Raw genomic sequence first — 23,964 nt, forward strand, 5'->3', positions numbered from 1 at the left:
TACATCATACATGCGATTACATATATAGCAATAACACAGTCTTTTGAAATGGTAGATTCTCGACGAAAGAACTTTGAAAACTTGTTTATCTTTAACATGCCAAAGCCTAAGAACAATGTGATACAAATGACCTTTCGAATAATAGCGCATCGAATCACATAGCATGTCCAATATGAGGTATGATTTATGTGATTTCCGTCATAATTACCAAGATAGCGCCTCCTATGGTGACCTCCACTACATCCAGGGATGCATCGGTTGCGTCATTCTGCCTTTCTTTTGGCAGATCAATTCTTTGGATTTAAGCCAAATCTATGTATTAAATTTTGGCAACATTCCTAGGCAGTATATATGTACTGTGATCGGTGTGAAGTTAGATACTTATTCCGCGTTCCTCGTTCGACATTCGCGAATAAGTAACTGTAGTACACATGTTACTTATTCGATAATGGATTCGATATTCAACTATGGAATGCCTTTTGCTTTCGTACGAGATTATCAAGGTTTTTTCGTCGAAAAAGTACATTTTAGTGTATCTTTCCAACGATAATGAGGTTTTATCAATGGGTCATAGGAACTCTGAAGACGATGTAGAAAATTACCATAATGCGTCTTGCCCGGTCCAAAGAATGCTTGACCAATTAAAATGACCACTAAATCAACAATTTTTTAAATGAATGTAACGAGACCTGAAAAAAAACCTTTAGGCCCCAAGCACAAATAATTCGAATAAGTAACTGAATAGGTAGCTGAATAGGAACGCGGTATAAGTATCTAACTTCACACCGGTTGTACTGTGGCAGTACAGTGTTGCGAATCCGTTTAGAACCTAAGTGTTTCAAGGTAACGTATGCAGTATTTTCTAAGAACAGGCGATGATCCATTGACGTTATTGTAGCGGGAAACCTTGGGTATATATTTTCTCGATATTTGAGTGTACAGGTGTGCTGAAAATTGTCTCACATGTACATGTTTAATATGCTATTGTATTACGAGTCTTATAATTCCGCCAGAGAACATATGAATAATGAAACCAAAGTGCATTTTTGTACTGATCGAGGCATCTATAGTAATTGGCTACAAAAAAGCTGTCCTTTTTAAGTTGCTCAATTTCAACAGTCGCAATAACTGCTAACGGAGTCATGAGCATTCTTGATTTAGTTGTGCATCTTGATCAGGACCTCCAAGAAAACTTGTACTTTCTTATAACCAAAATCAATTTCTATAGCTGTAGTCCTTCAAGTGCGACGACATAAGTTTATTTCAGCTACTAGACCTCTGTCAGTTTGTCACCGTGTTTCCTCAATTAAAAACCTAGGAAATTGTGAGTTTGGTATCATTTCAATTTTGCTGCCGATATGACACTTTTTCTGTTTTTTCAGAGGGGCGTGGCATTAGTTACCGTAAAAAAACAATCATTACTATTGCAATTTCTAGAGAGGGGGCGTGGTTCGCAAACGCCAACATTATCATAGAACACTTACGCTTTAAGCATCTATCAGAGCTCCAAATTTGTAAACAAAGTTACGTGCAACTCTAGCCCTAGGTGAGCCCAGGCTATCCACGTCGGTCGCTCTCCTAGCACTAGCAGCACCGTCACCACATTAGATATCTGGTCGTGTCTGTTCCAGGTCCTTACAGGAGATAAGAAATCATCCAAGCACTTGCAACCAAGCAGCCCCGGTTAATTGCTCTCCAACTTTGAAAGCCTGCCACGTGAGTATTCCATTCTTGTCTGACAGAGCCCTAAGCTACAGTAGCTAGACTACAGACTAGGCCTCGTATAGTAATAATAACTACTAGTACTAGCCTTACTACTACTAATAATACTAGTAGTAGTACCACCTGTGGGCCTAGTAAGTAGTACTACTTAACCAACTGTAGCTGGATAGGTATAGGCTAGTCAAACATTGACATCACTGAAACTTTGTCGTGAATCAATGACATTCGGAGTTTTTCCTGTGGTTGGTTAGAATTTAATTTGCTGTTATAAATATAGATATTGAGATTGAACTTTTGACTGTCGTCATCCATATTTTTACGAAAAATATTACATGTTTAGACTCCTAGCTGTTCTAATGCCTGATTATTTTGTATATACCATATTTCTTAAGTTGGGTATGTGTTTATCTTCATCTTACAGAAGAGAGATCATGAGTGCTCATATACTGTACAGTATGTGTTGTTTGTTTCTGCAAAACTCTTTGCGACCCCTAGTTTATGATGATACCTTCCATCATCTTCAGCCTGTAACTACTGTTTGTGTTAGGCCTGGTGTCAGTGTAGTTTACCTGAGTGATTCATATAATGTTGGGCTTGCAGACACCTTCTTTCCTGCAAAATTAATGTGGTTTAACTTATTTTAGTTTAAATAGTAGAAAAAAAGGATAAGGAGGGACACTCAAGCCGCCATCAAGAACCCAATAGAAGAGAAAAGAAAACCGAAGACAAGAAAAAAAAACAGTACATCTTTCACAACCCTATTAGAAAAAGAGTTATGCCGAATATTAATCCTACTTGGTAACCTTTGTAGTTTAAGACAATGACCTCTGGTACAGCTACTATTAGCAAACATGAAAGACCTCCTGCAACTCTTTACCATTAAGAGTGTAGGTATACTTTTGATAACTACTACCAGTATGCATCACCTTGCATTGATCAATATTACAAAGCATTGGCCATCCCTGAGACCAGGAAAAAACCTTATCCAAATCCATTTGAAATTTCTCAGAATTGCTATTGGAAGAGACCTCAGAAAACAGTTTGGTGTCATCAGCCAACTTTCTTGGCTGTACACAAAATAACCCCATCAATGTAATTTATATCTGGCAACAAACAACAAGGAACCCAAAACAGACCCTTGTAGAACCCCACTAGTAACGTCCTGCCAAGAAGAAGCAGAGCCTTTAATCACCACCCTCTGTTTCCTATTACCAAGCCAATTCTCGATCCAAGACAGTAAATTCCCATTGACACCCGTATTCTTCAGCCTAAGTAAAAGACGCTGGTGGGGAACTTTATCAAAGGCCTTCTGGAAATCCAGGAACACCACATCTACAGACTTATGCCTATTTAGTGAGCTTGATACATCTTCCATAAACTCAAGAATATTAGTGACACAAGACCTTTTTTGACAAAAGCCATGTTGAGATTCTCTGATTAAAGACGGACTATTGAAGTTACTGACCATAGACTTTTAAACAATAGGTTCTATGACCTTACAAAACAACACTAGTGAGACTAACAGTCCTGTAATTACAGGGCTTAGACTTATCACACTTCTTGAAAATTGGGGTAATATTAACACATCTCCAGTCCTGAGGAACATAACCTTCATTCATAAATTTACTAATAACCAATGATACTACTCATATCTTCCCTTGTAAAAAGCGACACAAAATAGTTGTTCAAAAGATCAACAAGATCTTGACTATCAGTAACTTTATTATCTGCTTGTGTTGCCCTAAGAAGAGAAACAACCGCATCTTTAACTTTCTGCTATGACCTGACATAACAAAAGAAGACCATTGGGTTATCCTTAATATTTAAGGCAATGTTATTTTCGTAATTCAAGTTTGCTTCAGAGACTAGATGCATTCTACCTTCAGCTGATGAATTTTGAACTTGGCCAAAAGAGATTCAGAATTAGTCCTCCTAAACAACTTCCACATTCTAAGTTTTTTGCTACAGTAATTGCACATCTAACTTTCTTATTCATCCAGGAAGGCATACTGTACTGCTTTTACGACGATTCTTTTACCTTATCAGCTAAACAGATCCAAGACTGAGAAGCACTCATGTCTCTAAACAAATTATTCCAATCTGTATCCTTTAGTAAAGTTTAAATTGCCTCTGTATCTGATCTCGAAAAATCAGGGACCTTTTCCTTGCTAACAGAATTTACGATCTTGCAAACAACATCAAAGGCTAGTATATCATGATCCCAAGTTCATAGTTTTCATGGACACGTCAAATCAACAACATCGCTTGGATAAGAACTCAAGACAAGATCCAGGATTTTATTCCCCCTAGTAGGGAAAGTAACATGCTGATGTAAAAAGCAATCTTGCACAACATCTAGAAAGTTACAGTATTACCCTTCCTACCACTGGAACCATCTATCCAATAAATGTCAGGAAAATTAAAGTCGCCCATTATAACAACATCACCCTTAGCAGCCTTCTAATTGATTCAAACAGCAAGCCATTGTTATCTTCACTGCTGTTAGGAGAATGGTAAACAACACCAATAATAGTTTAGAATCCTATTAAAAGGCACATGCACTTTTATTTTCAAGACCTCAAACAAGACCTCATAGTTTTGGAAATGTATAAAAAAAGAATAAAACGTCCATAACCGGCTATGTTTAGATCGTTTACTTAGCAACAATAAAAGTCGGGCAGCTGGTATTTATCATTTTTATTGTACTACAGTAGGTAAGGTACATGACTTGACCAAAAAAAAAAGTTTACTCTTGGCTTGGATTACATGCCTTGTTAAACTCTCCGAAGTGTACGTCCATAACTATGGAACTGCCCATTAGTCACTTAGATTTAACCCTCTTCATTTTGGTGTGCACAACTTCATGTATATTAACACATGTTATATGGTTTATCACACTATGACCATGTTTAGGCATCATAACCACAAAACGTTTTCCTTTTCTGGGTTAATAAACCTAATTAATTTCACCATTTACAGCTAGTAGATGCATTTTAATGTATTAACAGTGTTATGGTCAACCTCAAATGGTTCCTTTGGTTTCCAACAAGCCATAGAAAATAAATTAACTAACTCTATTATCTGTTGATGATTGGGCCAACCTTCCATATCACACCATATACTGTAGCTACGTAGGTTGTTTGATAAACTCAAAAGGTTTACAAAGTTCTGTACTTAGTACTGTAGTCAAGGCAGCTGACAGGAAAAGGAAATTGTTGAACAGCAAACATTTCACTTTATGCAATTTGATCTAGCCTCTTTAACATAGATAATAATGTGGTATGCTTTTGCTTGCAGATGTATGATAAACACGTAATGTCCACAGACTTTGTATACAATAGAAAACTCAGGGTGTTACAAAACTGTGTCATCCTAAAATAATTCAAAATGAAATTGAAGTCATGGACATATGTATAGATAACCCTGAGCCAAAGCCTCCATGACCAGACCTAAACTGAACTTAATATGACAAGCACAGCTGAAGTCTTCATCAATGAAAGCAATAAACTTGTACTGTAACAGAAGAATTACTTCCAGGCTGAGCTGAACAACTCTAATGATTTGTGTTGCTCAGATTGTACAGGAACATGGCATTTCTTTAGAGGTGTGTGTGCCACAGGGATTTCTCCAAGACCAACTTTACAGTATATACTTTAGTTTATAAAGCCAGGTTACAGATTTGTTGGACATTTAATACTCTGTATAAACTCATGGCCTCAATTAACACCCTGTGGTTTGAGTGTTGGTAGAATAATTCCTCACGTACGTTATGGTACAGAACTTATTGTATTAAAGTGTTTAAAATCTGTCAGTAATCCTCTGTATCTTTTACAGGGATAAACAGCTTACAGCCCATTACCAAATGAGACTTTGGATTAAACAATGGCTGTTTATCTCCAGGCATAATCTTATCAAATTAACTGAGCTATACAGTAGATCAAGATTCAAATCAGCCCTTAGGCTTGATTTCTGTTTGATTAATTTGCATCAATAAATACAAATGTAAACATAAGAAAGAATTGAATGTGTAAGGTCATATACGTGAGGTCATGGAACATTATTACATTATAAAAATTAATTGTGATATAGAATGTGCAAAAGTAAGTTGGCCTCACATTTTGATCCTCTAGAGCAGGATCTTCTTCAGAGGCTGAATGACAAGTTACAGTCATTTTCTTTTACAATATTTGTCCCTTCTGTTAAGTTAGTACTGTAACTTATCATTCAGCCTCTGAAGAAGATCCTGCTAGGATCAAAATGTCAGGATTGAAACGTCAGGCCCTCTTACTTTTACACATTCTCTTACAAAGGCTCTCTAGTGGATAAGCAGTTTGCTAACAGGTTTGTTTTATTTTGTGGTATAGACAATTTTAAGTTTATGCCTATATCAAAACAGTATACTTTAAATAGCTACACAGCTGCTGATGCAGTAAATAGATTCATTGATCTAGTGCAGTATCTCTGATGTCTCCATAAGATGATGTTTGATGAAAAGATTTACAGAAGCGTCTAGCAGGACTAGATTCTCCTTGTTCAGATACCGACTAACTAAAAAGTCCTGACTCATTTGATTCCAGGACAAATCAATACCTCAAAGGTACAGTGTTTACTGTTTACTGTATGCAGTATACCTTGTGGAATTTCTATGATAGGGAGTTCATTTAATTAAGTCTTGAATATCAAGAAGACAGATTTCCAGCACTTAAAATCAAAGAATTTTAGCAATTACTAGTTGGTACTGGATGTATGTACAATGCAAATTTTCACGTTACAGTATATATAATTGACTTGTTTATGCTGTACTCGTTCTCATGCCTTTAGGAAACTTGAATTTAAAATCACCCGGGTCTTGCTATGCTTGGTCATATAGTGTCTTTCAACGCTGACCTACATGAAGTGTGTACTGTATACGCTTGTGTTCTCTTATTTCTCTTAATATTAAAGTTTAGTGGGTTACTTCATTCAGTGGATGTAATTGTGACTGTGTCTGTTAAATTTAAGTGTGGAGAACAGTTTATGTCTTGTCAGTGTAGTGCTAAGTACAGAGGTGGCACTGCTGTGTTAATTAGTAAAATTTTCCACTTTGCAAAATGTGACAATTATGTACAGTACATCATCACTGCGATAAACAGCCATTCGATTTGCAAACTAAAAAAGCTGTTAAGAAGGGCAAAGCCACAATTATCAAACTGGGTAAAGAGAAAACCAGGTGTGGTTTTAATTTATAAACAGACATCTAGGTTATTGTACACATGTATGCAATAATACAATAGAATGCTTGGTAAATAATTGTTGTATATCACCAGGATCTTAAGTAAATAATAACTGGCCGTACGTACGTACTGTACGTACTTACCTACCTACGTAATTACGTACGTAGGCCCTCTGCAGTATGTACACTGCAAACAGGACTTGACGTGGTGTCTACACAACTGGTACTGTTTGCATTTTGCTTGGTGACCTCAATTTGTAGTTTGATCATCTTGATGAGTCTCTAGTGGCAGATATGTGGCATTTGGAAGCAGCAGTCTATGGACAGTGGATATCCCCATCCCCTTAGAGAAATGTCCTACCTTTCAATGGTGCTTAGTTTGCAAAGTGGTGTTGTTTGTATTTTGCAACTTTTGAAGCAACTTTTGGTCAAGCGTTCCCCTCATTTTTCCCCACAAATTTTTCTGAAGTCTTTGGCGATCCCTTGAAATAATACAGATCGCTTGTGATCAAATTGACATCTAGGGAAACACAATTGGATTGGATCTTTTGCAGAGATGAAGGTACCCTAAAGATGTGGGTCAGATTACACAGATCAACTGGAAATACATTCATAAATTTTTTAATTAATTTAGTACTGTAAGTGGAAAAATTGGTGGCACGTACTGCATAAAAGCTGACCTTTAATATGTGTATCTGAGCATTAATTGGATGATGGAGAAATCTAAAGTATTACGCAGTGCTGCTATTAGGTTGATCACCAGTACGTACAGATCTGTTAGAAAAGTCATCTTCCTCAGTATCTGGTTGAGGCATTGTAGGAAACACAGGTTGCTGGGTAACAAAGAGCTAACGATTAGAATAATTACAAAGCTGCCAGTGAGAGTACAATAGATCCAGTAATGAGCATTGCCGCCTTATTTCTTTGTTCAGAGGGATTGCCATTTAGATGGCTCCATCAATTAATGGGTATATCCCAGTTTCTGACCACTTTGATTTCTCACGTACTAATTGATGTGCAGGTATAAACCCTAAAAAATTAATTTCAAGTGAGCTGGTTTTGGACACAACCATTACAAAAATGTTGTTAATTATCTAAAAACTGTTAGGGAGTGGAGAGTGTAGTCATACAGGGATTCTGTAAGGACACTCCTCATGGTTATTGAGTGAAGCACGTCTGTAGTACTCCTTAAGTGTCCTGCAGTACTTACTGTATGCTTTGGTGTGTACAATAGTGGCTCATTTAAATCTCTTCATTAGAATGCTGCATTTCACTTACAATTACATTGTCCTCACTGCTTGCCATAAATTGACCAATGCTTCTCAAAAGAAAAACACAACTGTGCATGCATTGCATGGGATAAAACGTTGTCAGTGACAGTGACCATAATCATACTGTATATTTACTGCTATATAATGAAAAGAATAAATATGTGTTCAAATTTTAAGACAAATTCCCACAATTATTGTCGCAGGTGTCAGGTTTACAGCACTACTATCTGTACAGTACAGTAGTTTAGTGTGTTTAGTGTTTACCATAAACTTCTATTAGTCGTTCAATTTGTTGTTGGTCCTGCATCATGTGACCTGTCACACTGTACTGTACATTTACGTTGCTCTGTAGAGTATGTGACTGTTGTGACATGTCTTCCCCCTTCAAAGAACTGTTTTGCTATTGATAGTGCTGATGCTGTGAATGGCACAGTCCCTTCTCTCTTTCTAATATTGACTTACAGGAGGAGTACAGTAGATGAAGTTCTGTTTCTTGAAATCCCATCAGTTAACCATCGCTAAGCTACTGTATAATTATGTTTTACTTTCGGATTAGCAACATGGACTTTTGCATTCATTTTTGCAGTGATCCAGTATTTCTCAAATGAGCATCTGTGGAAATGGGAATAGTTGTTTAATATGTACAGTATCTCATTCAGCACATCAACAAGCAGCAAGGCAATGTTTGTAACTTAGACATAAATTCAGATATGAGTAATTCAATAACATGGTGGGGGGGGGAAGGGGTGGGGATATTATAATTTCAATATTATATCCACAGGAAGCTTTCTTGAATTCTTCAGCAATCAGTACATGTAAACGTTTGCAGGCTTTACTGTAGACACAAGCATAGAGTTAAATTTAATATATTGTACTACTGTATGATAGGCCTACATGCAAACTTAGTACAATACATATGGACTTTGTACAGTTCAGTAGACCTACCATTGAAACCATTGTTCCAATATCCACATAATACAAATATACTATGTTTGCAACAATTTGTATAAATAAACAATTAATAAGCTGAATGATGGATGGATATCTTCATTTATTGATTCCAATGATGGATATAATCAGTTAATTGTTTAAGTTAGGTAAAATTAATATCATGGTTATAGCTTGGTTTGTTTACTCAGCCCTTTGAAAAGTTCAACATCGTTTGTCTTTTGTTCCCCCACATCACATGACTACTGTAATTGTTGCTTGTTTGGTTGTGAATTCATGAGAATGTCAGGGCTGTATTCCATGGTAGCAGTGTGTAGCATTTAAGATTATCGGAAAAATGAGAGGGAAATGGGGGAAGGGTGGGATGAGGAAGGGGTGTGAGAAAGGGTAGGGGAGTGGATGGGGAATTTGATGGCAATGGCATGTATTACTGAAAGTGAAAGGGAAAGGGGGGAGAAAAAGGAGAAGGGGGAAAGGAAGGGGTGGTGAAGCAGGAAGCCAGGATTTCGGGGTTGGTGTAGTGGGAAGAAATATTTCGGTAGCTCATTGGCTGCAACAAAGATGTAACCATTTCAATAAACAATGTAAATGAATAATATTTTTTAATGAATTTATGTTCCATGTTTTTGACGTGTCACAATGTGTAGCAATGAAGATCTTTTATGTTAGTTTTTAAAAAGTTAGATCTTAAAAAGTTAACTTTCTGTTGCTTGCAAGTGACGTTTTGTTCGTGTCGCTACAAAATGCAGACAGTAATGAAACGTGCTACCTTGTTATCTTTAGCTGGACCTGAGATGTCCATCGCTGTATCGTTTGTACAGTGTGCTGTGGGAATTGACCGCTGCTGTATGTATGGACTGTACACTAGTGTCTAATTACCGATGGTAGCAAGCTGTGTGTGTATTTTCTGGGATCTATGGTGGTGTTTAACACTTCTGTTACACCTCATTCGAAACTAGGTCAAATTACCGGCATTAGACGTTTCTTTTAGCGCGAGTCTGCACACCCTTTCAGTACCATAATAGTATAATGTGCAATCAACCTTCTGTAGTCAGAACTCTACATATGGTTTCGCTGGTTGAACTATAGTCGCTGGTTCAGTATATGATTTAATCATTTCTATAGACATGTAAGGTAACCATAAAACATGGTTTATAATTTAACTCTAGAGCTGCTCTGTAGTAGCAAGGTCATGTACACACAAGAATAGTGCAGGTTACAATTCACAATACAACATTGCATACTGTACATTAGGAGTTTCGCCTGTACAGTAGGAATAAATCTAGTCGGAATAAATGCTGGTTGAATGAACCTGTAACGAAAAACATGTATATACTGTACATACTGTATGTTTATCCTTCATCTTCTGATTTAACTTTCAACAGGATATCGCTATGGCAGTGGAGGAGAGGCGAATAGCCAGATGGTATTTCGGAGGACTCGCTTCTGCGGGTGCGGTTTTCTTTACTCATCCGCTGGATTTAGTCAAGGTTTGTTGGTATTAAATGTTTCTTCCAGTCAGGACTCTAAACCTGGTTTTACTTGTAATATTTAACATCGCTATCAAACTTGATGTCCAGGGATATAGATAGGATTGGATATGGGTTGTAGATTGTTTAAGAACCACTGTATTCTTTTGATATCCTTTGGTGAGTTAATTGAAACCGTTATCCCTTTTCAAAATACACATTTTAAACCCTTTTTATTTGGGGGGGGGGCGAGGATTTAAAACTCATGAAGAAATAAACATTTCATTGTTTTAAATAGTGACATAAAGTGAGGGGAAGAGTCCTGAACTGAAACAAAGTGAAAAAAAAATTGATGAAAATACGAGACATGAGCATAGCTTGTGATGATCCTCAATAATGTGTTTTGTATTGCTGTTTATAATTTATTGTTGTAATTATTGCATATGTATTACTGTACTGTATTGTATATGTATTGATATTGTATGTATTGATATGTATTACTGGTGTTATGTATTGCTGTTTATAATGATGTGATTCTGGTCTTCCTCCTTTGAAACTAGGTGCACTTACAAACACAGCAGAAGGTAGAGATGGGTGCCTTCTCCATGGGTGTGAAGGTTGTTCGAAATGAGGGTGCCTTGGGTCTCTATAATGGGCTGAGTGCGTCAGTTCTGAGACAGGTGAGACTCATGAAACTATTGTTACAGTATTTGGGATGGGGAGGTGCGGAGGTTGGGGTAGGGGGGAGAGGAGCGACTATGAGAAAGCTGATACTTTTTATTCATGATGACAGGATTTGTATTTAAGTTTCCTCATGAATAAAAATATTCCATATTCCATGCTTTAATATGCTGAGGTATTCAAGTCACTGTTAGTGCCTATGGTTAAGGACGATCATCTTTATTTGTTGGTGCTTTTCAGAGGTTGTAGTGTGATGGAGAATGACGTACCAGCTTCCTCTCCACCCATCAAGTAAATCAACAGGGATGCGAAACAGAAGTATTTAATTGTCTCCATTGCCTGCAGTCTCCTCTCTCACTTAAAGTGATGATCTGAGGTAGATGCAGGACTGAAAAAATGAGTGTATCTTTTAACACTGAATGTAAAATCATTGTTGATGGTGGTCATGCATTGTAAGGCTGATTCTTGAAATCCTTTGTTTACTGAATGCCATTATTTTCTTTGTTTCAGCTGACCTACTCCTTGACCAGATTTGCCATTTATGACTCCTTAAAAAATAGAATATCAGAAGGAAATAATGATAAACCACTTCCATTTTACCAAAAAACTATGCTGGCAATGTTTGCTGGTAAGTACAGTCTTTGTACCATGTGTGTAAACCCCCCCCATCCCCCATCCTCACCCTATCCCCCATCTGGGTAGTATGGGACTAAAGCCTCATGGATCAGTCACCTGTTTATCATGGTATTTGTTTTATTTGCTCAGATATAAGGTTAAGACATTTTGCTAGGAAATCAACGGGTTCTGTAAGGATCAAACCTTCAGACCCTCTAAGATTTGAACAAATAAATAGATGGTTACTGACACTGTGCTTGATGATAGAAAGAGAGATATAAAGTCAAGAAAATCCTTCTTCAAGAACAAGAAACAGATCAGCAAATTATTTGTAAACAATGCAATGTGTAAAAAGCGTTTTGAATATATAGGTCTACCTGGGAATGTCTTACTAGGACCTGTTAAAGTAATATGACACTTGGCTGTTAGTCTGTTACTCGTGTTTAATGTATAATTGGTCACATCAGAATGCTAAGTTTCTCTTGAAATCCCTTCCCCGCAATGTTCTGGGTTGTAACGATTGAAACTGGGATGTGATCTCTGGTGACATAGTATGAAAGTAACTGTTACATCTGACTGGTGCTCCTAGCAAAAAATGACTATATAGGAATGGCCACCAACTAAGGGCATGACAGCTCAGTTGGTAGAGTGCTGGGCATTATCATAATAATTTCTTGCACTTTCTTCTGTTATAATTGGTCATGTCAGGTATCCAATGTTTTATAAAATCTTTCATATTTATCCTGTCCCAGGTGCTATTGGTGGATTTGTCGGCACTCCTGCCGATCTTGTAAACGTTAGGATGCAGAATGACATCAAAATATCCGTGGACCAAAGAAGAAAGTGAGTTCTTGGGCTGATTGTAAATGTTTTTCTAAAATAATCACAGTTAATGCTGAATGCAGTTAGTTTGAAGCAAAATAGAGGGATACCATTCATTGATTGAAAGAATCACATTTGGAGTTGTAATATTGAAGACATAATTACAACTTCTGTACTCCAATGATGGAAAAGGTGTGCTATCACAGTAACTGTTTAGATTTTTATGAATAAATTGTGAAGAATTTGCAAGAATCAACATTTTCTTGAGTCTTGAGATACTGTTTTGGTCTGAAAGACAGTTTATGATTGAATTTAATATGAATGTTAATTGTAGAAGTTAAGGAAATATATTTAAGAAAACTCTAAAAGGAACATTATGGTCCAACTTATAGCTTTTCTTGTGTGTCACTTGCAAACTTTACTCATAAGGAAGCAGCAGGGTAACTTTATCTATGGAGGTCAGAGTCAAGATGAAGTGATTTTGCGAACAAAAGCAGGTCTCCCATTAATAGATATGAAAAAAAATTAAAAATATGTATCTTAATTCGTTAATATTTTCTGTATTGTGTCTTTCTGTTTAAACTTGAACCATTTAAGTTTGTCAAATATGTTAGTTATAAATGATATCTTGGTCTCCACTTTTCTTTTTTTTTGCATGACGTGTGCCTAATAATCAACTTTCAATCTTTCTTCTTTTACTGCAGTTATAAACATGGCCTTGATGGGCTTTACAGGGTCTATAAAGATGGTTAGTGACAGCTTGTTTGAAAGTAATATTGGTTTTATCATCAAAAATGGGAAGCTTTCTGCCACCCATCATTCTTTCACATGTATGGCATCTATTTTATTTCATTTTATGAATGGTTTTCTGTTACTTTTCTGGAAGGACCTATCTGTATTGTATATTCTGTAACAGTTAAGCACTATCCCCTCATTATTACCCCCCCCACCAGCCCCACCCAGACCATGGGTAGCTTCTCTTCATCCCTCACCCTTCCTGATGTACCAATCTGTTATGTACCAGACACACTTGTCTTGACTGATTTCCATGTCAGTATTCTACCAATAGCTGTTACCTACAGTGCAGTGTTATACAGCCCTATGCTGTATATTAATGTATTGTAATGTTAATTTACCATTACCAGCAAGTTAAACAGCTGAGTGATCCTTAGTATCAATAGTACCCTGCTTAAATACTGCTGAGTGTGTGTTTCCGTTTGACTGTCTAAGAGAGGGTCTGTACCACAATATTGTAGTTTAGTAGCAGCAGTTCCTTGCATGAATATTATGCTGTTTGACTAGAATTCATGCAGAGCCTCTATTGCAAAGGTGTAACTTTTGATGGTTCATTTTCTGGAGAGTAGCTTATTTTACCAACTAGGATGGAAGATATACTCTAAACATAATTTTATACCAAATAATGCACTTAGTCATAGACTAGAGTGAATATATTTTCATAGCCCTAGTTAGATGGGCAGCAAGGTATTGGAATGCAGAAGGCTGTTTGACAGCATCTCGTTGAAATGCTGTGAACCAGCTACAGCGACTACTGTATTACGCATTCGAGAAGAGGTACTCAAAGATGTATCTAGCCTAGCCTACTGCATGTCAGAACGGGGACTTAAGATGTACCCAGCCTAGCCTCAACTCATTTGCTTAAGAAATGGGACCAAAATTTTTTGTGTAATAAAAATCCAGTATTAATAGCTATTGCATGCTTTATGGACAAGACGGAAAACATGTTTGTACAGAATATGATTATAAAATGGACCCCCTCCCCCTACATTTAGAAATTGTCTTAAATTGTCTGACCTGGTTTGATGATGGATGCATAATCAAACTTACAATTTGTTTTGTTTAAGAGGTAGTTTTTAATCATTCCATTTCTCTCTTTCCGGCAGAGGGTGTCAGGAGGATGTGGTCAGGGTCTTCCATGGCTGTAGCGAGGGCCATCTTTATGACGTTCGGTCAAGTGGCTCTGTACGATCAGTACAAACAAATGCTGATACAGTCAGGATACTTTCATGATACAATCAGTACTCACTTCACCGCCAGTTTCCTTGCTGTGAGTCATTCTCTACAAAGTCTTTATAGATCTCATTCATCAGCCTTGTCTCTTTTGACAAACAGGATGGAATCTTGAAAGGGTATCTATTAAAATATCAGATGGAATTATGAGATGTTTTGGTCATTGGAAACAGAAACCAGACACTACCCTGTCCCACCCCCACCTTCCTTCTTTGATATAAAGAAATCTTTCACCAAACTGGCCTTAAGAGTGCGAGCTATGTTTGTGCATATCTCTGGTAGCTGAAGGATAAAATAATATAATGAAATTAGCTGATTTGTTTGGGAAATAGAAAAAAGAAATAGTTTAAACTGTGTTGCAGTTCTCTCCATGTTTTGCCAGTTTAACCCTATCGTCTCTTTTACTACTTTATTCTACTTTGTCCCTTTCAGTTACCTTCTCTTGTATTGTTCCTACTGTCAACTCAGACTCTCTTATTTGTCCATCTATTCCTTGGATCCTTACATCTGTTGCTAGTCCCTGTCCATTCCCTTATGCCATTTCATACACTTTACCTCTAATAGCTGCGCTGTCCATCATGTTAGTTTGTTCGATTGTCTGTTCATTCATACTTAGTAAAGATTTCTAAATCCTATTGTTCCATTCATGTCAGCTGACCGTGGTTAATCCTGTGAGTAACGCACGGTAAAATTACGGGGCATCACTTTAATAAATCTTTGGTTATATGTAACCAAAAATGTTTTGTTTTATGATTTTTCCCCCACACAAATGGTAGTGTATGAATGAACGGGGTTAATCAACGGTCTAGCGTGCGTTACTCACATGATTAATGCACTCCGGGTGTTAATGCTATCGCCGGATGCACTCGGGCTCCGCCCTCGTGCATCGCTTGCATTATCCCCTGATCGTGCATTAATCCTGTGAGTAACGCACGCTAGACCGTTGATTAACCCCTTATTCATCTGTTTGCTTATCTGTCTTTACTTGTAATGGTCACTGTATAGTTTCAACAGGATGCCATTGCATCCAGTCACTTATATAACTACTTCGTGTGTCTTAAAACTGATTCCTGTCAACAGGATGCCAGTGCACTCAGCCCCATATATAAATATTGCTTGTGTCTTTAGACTTGATTCCTGTTCAACAGGATGCCATTGCATCCAGTCCCATATAAAACTATTGCTTGTGTATTTAGAACTGATTCCTGTTCAACAGGATGCCATTGCATCCAGTCACGTATATAACTACTTCTTGTGTCTTAAAACTGATTCCTGTCAACAGGATGCCAGTGCACTCAGCCCCATATATAAATATTGCTTGTGTCTTTAGACTTGATTCCTGTTCAACAGGATGCCATTGCATCCAGTCCCATATAAAACTATTGCTTGTGTATTTAGAACTGATTCCTGTTCAACAGGATGCCATTGCATTTAGTCCCATATATAACTACTTCTTGTGTCTTAAAACTGATTCCTGTCAACAGGATGCCAGTGCATTCAGCCCCATATATAAATATTGCTTGTGTCTTAAAACTGATTCCTGTTCAACAGGATGCCATTGCATCCAGTCCCATATATAACTATTGCTTGTGTATTTAGAACTGATTCCTGTTCTACAGGATGCCATTGCATTCAGTCCCATATATGACCATTACTTGTGTATTTAGAACTGACTTTTGTTGTTGTTGTTACTTGTTTTCAGGCTGTTTGTGCCACAGGTATGACCCAACCTCTAGATGTGATGAAGACGAGACTAATGAATGCTCCTCCGGGACAATTCAAGGTAAAGAAACAAAGAAAAACATAATGGTTACCGAGGGAACAACATGAAACATTGCCGCTGGGTTAAAATATATAACTGTCCCTAGATGAATTTACTTTCATGTGATAAGAGCGGAACATGCTCGTAGCACCCATCAATTGTTTCAAATGGTTGTTCAAGAAAATAACATTTGAAGTCGACAAGTTTCGATTAAAGGGTGTGAAGACTCGCGCACAAAGAAACGTCTCATGCCGGTAATCTGACCTAGCTTGGAATGAGGTGTAACAGAAGTGTTAGATTCCAGAAAATACTCACACAGCTTGCTACCGTCGGTAATTAGACACTAGTGTACAGTCAATACATTCAGCTACGGTCAATACCCACAACACAGTGTACATAGCAGTGCTGGACATCTCAGGTCTAGATAAAAGATAACAAGGTATCAGGTTTCATTACTGTCTGCATTTTGTAGCGACAAGAAGAAACGTCATTTGCAAGCAACGGAAAGTTAACTTTTTCAGAGCGTGGCACGCGGTTTGGGGCGAGTCTTCAATGCCTTTAAGAAGTCAACTGGAGGCAAATATCTTGGATGCAGTAGTAGAATCATGCACGTTGATAATATCATATTTGTCACACAATGCCGAGTGTATTTCTATTTACTCCTCTGTAAACTGAGATATTGTCGGTGAGTTACCCCTTCTTCCTTTTATTTTACAGGGAATAGCTGACTGTGTGGTGTACACCGCTAAGTCAGGACCCATGGGCTTCTTCAAGGGGTTCTTCCCGGCCTTTGTACGTCTCGGACCACATACCATTCTGCTTTTCATCTTCTTTGAACAACTCAGGAAAAACTTTGGCTACAAATCACAGGTTCAAAAGACGTAACTGGTGGAGTCCATTAGAAGTATCTTAAAGCATTTCGTCTCATTGATGTCTTTAAACCACCGATGATTAACTCCAGACAGTCGGAAGAGGCAGGTACGAGGAGGATGTGGATCATGTGCCAAAGGAGTATCAGGTATATGATAATGGAATGACAAGGTGTGTGCATTTACAAGAAAGAAATCATAGGCTTTGATCATTGCTGCAATCTATTTTACCAAAAAGACAAAGAAAAAACTGGAAGTCTGTTTGGCGATAAATTCTTATCATAAAGGTGTTTACAATTAAAGAGTGCAAGGTTTCTAAGAAAATCAATTGAAATTTCTTGGTCAAATGGAGTTAAATTTTTAATTCAGTAATATTATATAGTAAACCCTTTATGTTTGAACTTTGTAACATAACAAGTGTTGCATACAATGAAATCATAAGCTTTGATTTCTGCTCCAAGCTGTGATACCAAACAGACAAAGAAAAAAGAGGAAAGTTTGTTTGGCAATAAATTCTTGTCATCAAGGTGTTTGAAGTAAAGAGTACAAGTTTAAAAAGAAAATTAAAGTAAAATTTCCTTTGTTAAATGGAATTAAATTTTTATTCATTATTATTATAAAGTAAATCATTTATGTTTGAAATTTGTAACATAACAAGAATGTATTGGATGTGTGCGTGTGCGTGGGTGTATGATTATGTGTGTCTGTGTCTGCTGTACTTTACATATGGAAGGTACCAGTTCATAAAGGAGGACCATTGGAAACTGCCCGCATGAACTTTCATGAATTGGACAAACAAAATATAAATTTCTTCTGTACGCCCAAAGCAGCCCTTTGCCAATTGGTAGTATCAAATTGAGGGGGATAAACAAATCAAGACACCCAAAGATTGTGTGTTCTATTGCAGACAGGTCAAGTATTTGTTTGCTTTAGGAATAATGCAAGGAATAATTTATCCAGAAATTACACCACAAAAATGCCTCGCAAATGTAATCGAACAGCCAAACTGCTAAGGTGTGTAGTATGGCTTTACACAGGAACCAAATATTTTATTAAAGACAAAATTCAGAGACTTCAACACTTTTTTTGATGCAATGGACAATGTATAGCCATGCACAGAGCCGCTGCAATAAGCTACAGCATAAACCAATTAGGTTGAACCAGTGTACATCTATGAGCAAGGGCGTAGGAACCGGGGGGGGCTGGGGGGGCGCCAGCCCCCCAGTGAAAAATGTGGAGGGGCGGAAGTATCATTCCGCCCCCCCGGTTCGCAGGTCAGAAAACCCCTTTTTCATTTCCAAATGAGAAAAAAAATCTCATTTGGAGCACCAAATTGCATCTAAGGCCAGTTGAAAATACAAAATTAAGTTTACAAACTGGAGTGGGTGTTGAAGTGTGCTATATTGCACCAAATTGCATCTGAGGCCACCTGGAAATGCAAAAAATTCCAAAGGGGAGGGGGACACCCCCTCCCCTTAGACCCCTCCCCTTAGACCCCTCCCCCAGGCCGGCCATCAGTCTTCAGCCCCCCCACTCAAAAGTACCTTCCTACGCCACTGTCTATGAGTGTCCACACTCAATGCAGTGAGGTTCCCATTAATATCCCCAATAATAACAATAGCCTACGTAAACATGTCTTCCACTACGTTGTTTTAAAAAGTAAATATAAGTTTTGTGGTCTCGTTGAAAAAATAGAATCCTCCGCTTCGAGAGGGTTCTCATTACATAAACATAAACATTGTGTACAGAATTTTAAAGGAGCCAGTGTGTGTGGTTCCGAACATTATTAATGTTACATGCCACCCTGATTATTCTCTGAAGAGGATTTGAAATACTTGTTATTAGAAGCTTCTCATACATAATCGCCTACAGAGTTCCCAATGAACCAGTGTTGGTCTTCTAAACCTGTCCGTTAGGCTCTGAAGAAGATCCTGCTGGGATCGAAACGTCTCTCTAACTTTTACATATATTTAGAAACACCGGCTTTTTGCAGTAGATCATCAGTTTGCTAAACTTGGGTTCTTTTATTTCTCTCTTTTATTTCTCTCATGTTAACAACTTGATGTAGTCATTTATATTATACTTTCAGATAATATGGATAATATTTGTAATAAATTCCTCCTCAACAAAATTGTAAGTTGTCTTAAGAGACAGGCAGTCTGAAAGTGATTGTTTTGAATAATTGAAGCTTTAAGTATCACAAATGAAATGATCATATGTATAATGTAGGCCAGTAACTTGTAATGAAGAGATGAAATGTGGACAGACAAGATTGGTTTCAGTGAAATTTGTAACCACTCAATTTGTAATAAGTTCACTCAATTTGTAATCAGTTCACACAATTTGTAATAACTTCACTCAATTTTTAGTAAGTTCACTCAATTTTTTATCTACTTTTGAAAACAAAATATGTACGTCTTACTTTAATATGAGCGCTAATAAACTGGCATTGAAAAATTAATAACTGTGAAATTTTCCACAAAAAGTGGTTTGATATATTATTGTGGATGATTAAGAAAAAGAAAAATTTTTTTATTTGCTGTTGTATTGTGTAATTCCTCCTGTATTATTTGTGTTGGTTCATCAAAATTCTTCTGAAATGATTAACTATAGTGTTGCTTTCAAACAGTCACTTTGAAGCATCAGGACTAACTTTTAATTTGTATTATAAGTTTCAAACTTTTTTGATTCTTAACAATAATATATTTTGTTCATCTTTGATATTAGGTAATTTTTTGTGGGGGGCAGGGGGGAATCATTGTGGTTAAATGAACTAAACCAACCGAATTTGAACACATATTTATTTAAAAAAAATACAGAATGCGATAGGGTCGGTGTTTGGAACTTACAGAAGAAAATGATGTGATTGAAGGATGTTTGGGTAAACTGTGAGCAGAAGCATCATTCCTTAATTAGAAAGCTAACGAATATGAAATTATATCAAAGAATGTAAGTGTTAATGATTTGATCAAAGGTAGAGGATAAGGGGAGGGGAGGTTTGGAAGGTAGAATGTTTCATTTTGTGAGGTAAACCAGAATTATTCATCAATCTTGAAACAAGGAAACTTTGTGGGAATGTCTCATAGAACCCTTTGATAATTTATTCAACTTCTGACTTCATTTTTTGTTATTGTGGCTGAAATGTTGGGCATTTTATATCAAACGGATATGCTAGCTCAGGTATCTAGGTAATGTGCTGCCTTGTCTAGAAACTACATTCAAAAACACCTGTAGAGACATTCAAATTAACTAGCTTCAAGATTATTCAAATAATATCGCTCGAAAAGAAGCAATCTGTCGAGGCCAGAATTTTCTTCAACTTTGGAATCATGATGTTATTTGAACAGCCTATGGTAATACAAGGTTGATGCAAAAAATGAATTTATGGAGCAATAAAAATACTTTCCAAAGGAAAAGCATACTTCTCTCCAGGAGAATATTTCCTTCCTTCAACTCACTTTGGATTTATCTCATCTTTTTATAATGTTAAGTCATTGCTTCAAGTATTAAAGGGGACATGTGTACATTTGCTAACTCACTAACAGTAGTTTATGTTCGGCGTCTATGTTGGTGGAGGTTGGTTTTACTTTGCAGCTAGCATTCGCTTATAATCAAACATTCCTTTGTACATGCATGGTAAATGTTTTATAGATATATCATCAAGATTTCTAAACATCATCATGCCAGATTTTGATTTTATCAAATTACAGTACCACAAAAAAATTACCAAATTAAATATTTGATTCTTTTATCAGACCACCAGTTTTAACCAGGGAAAAACATCATATGGAACAATTTGTGTATATATATATATCTTGGAAACAAACAGATGTTTTGCTAGCAAGAATATTGCTTAAATACAGTATGGTCCTGTGAATTTGTGTCGTATATTCCGTGCAGAGTATTGCAGTTGTTGCCTACACCCAGAGAATATTACATTGTATTGCTTTCATTATGGATATGGCATTATTTCATCGTTCCTTGAACAGATACGTCCGACAGAAAAGCTCACATAGTGGATATCTCGGAAGTATGGATCTGCGTCCAAAGACAAATTTGTGTCATTTCTAAGTAAATTGACCAAAAGTTGAGATCCAAAGTCAAAATGCTGCTGTTGTACTTGTTTTCTTCTCATGTATATATTTATTTTTTGAGCTAAAACAAACATTATCTGTAATAGCCGATATTCCAACATTTACCAAAATTTTTCCATCAACTGGTTTCTCATGAGTCATGATGGTTTGTCCAAATAAACTGTCCCAAGTCCAAGTGATCATGTTGTATTCTTAGGTCTGGTAAAATTGTGGGGGTTTAAAGGAGGAAGAAATTGAGTAGTTTGGACCATGCTAGATACCTAATTGCATAATTTGTCATCCTTTTTTGGGACTTCTTTTGTGTGCACAAGTTTCCAGATGACAACATTTGATCATGTTGGTTAGTCAGTTGCAGTACGACAGATGTGATGTGGCTGGGATTTCCTCATGTAGGCCATAGTGTCTTTGGTTACCGTGATTTGTGTTCAACATAAATTGGTGCTACTGTATCTATTCTATGCCATATTTAAGTAACCTCAAGTGTTCAAAATGTGTCTTATAATAATTGTAATGTGCAGGTTTGAGTGGAAGTAAGTAATTTGAATGTTCTGTTTTCTTGTTCCCATGCAAAACAATATGGGGAGTTTGGTTTTAAATATTAGAGTTCTAACTTTTCCCTTATGACAGAAAATGTGAACTAGTTTTGCCAAAACAAAATGGAAAAAATATGCTACTGCTCTCAGAGATGATGATCCCTATTTAAAAAATACATATTAAAGCCTCGCTAATGCATTTGCTGCAATTATCATTTAAACCATTTGTAAAGGAATACAGAAGTACCAAGTCATCACAACAAAGGAGTGTATTATTGGTTAGATCCCATTGTCAGCTGGTTCACAGATGACGAAAATCATACAGAAATTGTATGTGTTTGAAATGCATGCAAACAGTAAACATTACATTGTCATGTCAGGTATGGATTACAACAACAAATAATTGTATGTGTTTTAAATGAACGCAAACAGTGAACATTACATTGTCACGTATGGATTACAACAACAAATATATTGTATGTGTTTGAAATGAACGCAAACAGTGAACATTACATTGTCATGTCAGGCATGGATTACAACAACAAATAATTGTATGTGTTTGAAATTAACGCAAACAGTTAACATTACATTGTCAGGTATGGATTACAACAACAAATATATTGTATGTGTTTGAAATGAACGCAAACAGTGAACATTACACTGTCATGTCAGGTATGGATTACAACAACAAATAATTGTATGTGTTTGAAATTAACGCAAACAGTTAACATTACATTGTCAGGTATGGATTACAACAACAAATATATTGTATGTGTTTGAAATGAACGCAAACAGTGAACATTACACTGTCATGTCAGGTATGGATTACAACAACAAATAATTGTATGTGTTTGAAATGAACGCAAACAGTGAACATTACATTGTCACGTATGGATTACAACAACAAATATATTGTATGTGTTTGAAATGAACGCAAACAGTGAACATTACATTGTCAGGTATGGATTACAACAACAAATATATTGTATGTGTTTTAAATGAACACAAACAGTGAACATTACACTGTCATGTCAGGTATGGATTACTGTACAACAACAAATAATTGTATGTGTTTGAAATGAACGCAAACAGTGAACATTACATTGTCACGTATGGATTACAACAACAAATATATTGTATGTTTTAAATGAACACAAACAGTGAACATTACACTGTCATGTCAGGTATGGATTACAACAACAAATAATTGTATGTGTTTGAAATGAACGCAAACAGTTAACATTAAATTGTTATGTCAGGTACAGTATGGATTACTGTACAACAACAACCACTTGTAACTTGTCTTTTATAGAGGAATGTATAGCATTGGAAAATGAAACAACTGTTAGCCACTTTGTTTCAGGATCAACGATTAAGTATAAAAATCAGAAGATTAGCTTGATAATATTAGACAAAACAACTCTAAATTGTTTGATATAAGCAAAGATGATTTCATGGACAGTGCTTTTATATGTGACATCATTGACATTACATAATCTACAATGCATGAGGAGAATGAGTATTCTCTATTGAGTATTATTTATGATACAGGAGTATTATAGTACAGTGAGTATTATATATTATATATATAGTTGAACTGATGATTGCCACGGTTGACCCTGTTGTTTTGGATACCTATTCCAAAGCATCTCCACTATATAGATATGCATGAATGCATTTCAGAACATGAATGTAAAATGACAAGGTCAACTATGACTACACTTATAGTACTAAATAATATTTTAAATTTAATTATTTTGGCATGTCATTTTAAGTCTAAATCCATTTCTAGGTGTTATTTTAGGTATTTTTGTCTTTTAACAAGATTCAGAATCATATTGAAGACTACAATTTTTTTAATCATCTCGATAAATAATTTGAACATATATTTTGATATCATTAAACATGGAAGATTTTTTTCTTTTTATGATTCATGCT

At 36.4% G+C, this 23,964-nt stretch overlaps 1 protein-coding gene across 1 annotated transcript; it reads left to right on the forward strand.

Moving 5' to 3' along the window:
* Window positions 1-1,496: 1,496 nt before the first annotated feature.
* On the forward strand, window positions 1,497-21,108 carry LOC139960471 (mitochondrial dicarboxylate carrier-like). Its single transcript, XM_071958851.1, has 9 exons — window positions 1,497-1,716; window positions 10,539-10,643; window positions 11,183-11,302; window positions 11,814-11,931; window positions 12,671-12,761; window positions 13,445-13,488; window positions 14,642-14,805; window positions 16,471-16,551; window positions 17,248-21,108. Exons 2-9 carry the CDS (start codon window positions 10,548-10,550, stop codon window positions 17,413-17,415), a joined length of 882 nt encoding a protein of 293 aa, XP_071814952.1. The 5' UTR covers window positions 1,497-1,716; window positions 10,539-10,547; the 3' UTR covers window positions 17,416-21,108.
* The last annotated feature ends 2,856 nt before the right edge of the window (window positions 21,109-23,964 follow it).

Source organism: Apostichopus japonicus, chromosome 19, assembly GCF_037975245.1.
Source record: "Apostichopus japonicus isolate 1M-3 chromosome 19, ASM3797524v1, whole genome shotgun sequence".
NCBI lineage: Eukaryota > Metazoa > Echinodermata > Holothuroidea > Aspidochirotida > Stichopodidae > Apostichopus > Apostichopus japonicus.

Excerpts from the sequence above, each read along its gene's own strand:
- LOC139960471 (XM_071958851.1), top strand. The coding sequence starts at position 10,548 with ATGGCAGTGGAGGAGAGGCGAATAGCCAGATGGTATTTCGGAGGACTC. Across the intron at positions 10,644-11,182 it reads ATCCGCTGGATTTAGTCAAG|GTGCACTTACAAACACAGCA; the intron begins GTTTGTTGGTAT and ends CTTTGAAACTAG. Across the intron at positions 13,489-14,641 it reads TTACAGGGTCTATAAAGATG|AGGGTGTCAGGAGGATGTGG; the intron begins GTTAGTGACAGC and ends TCTTTCCGGCAG.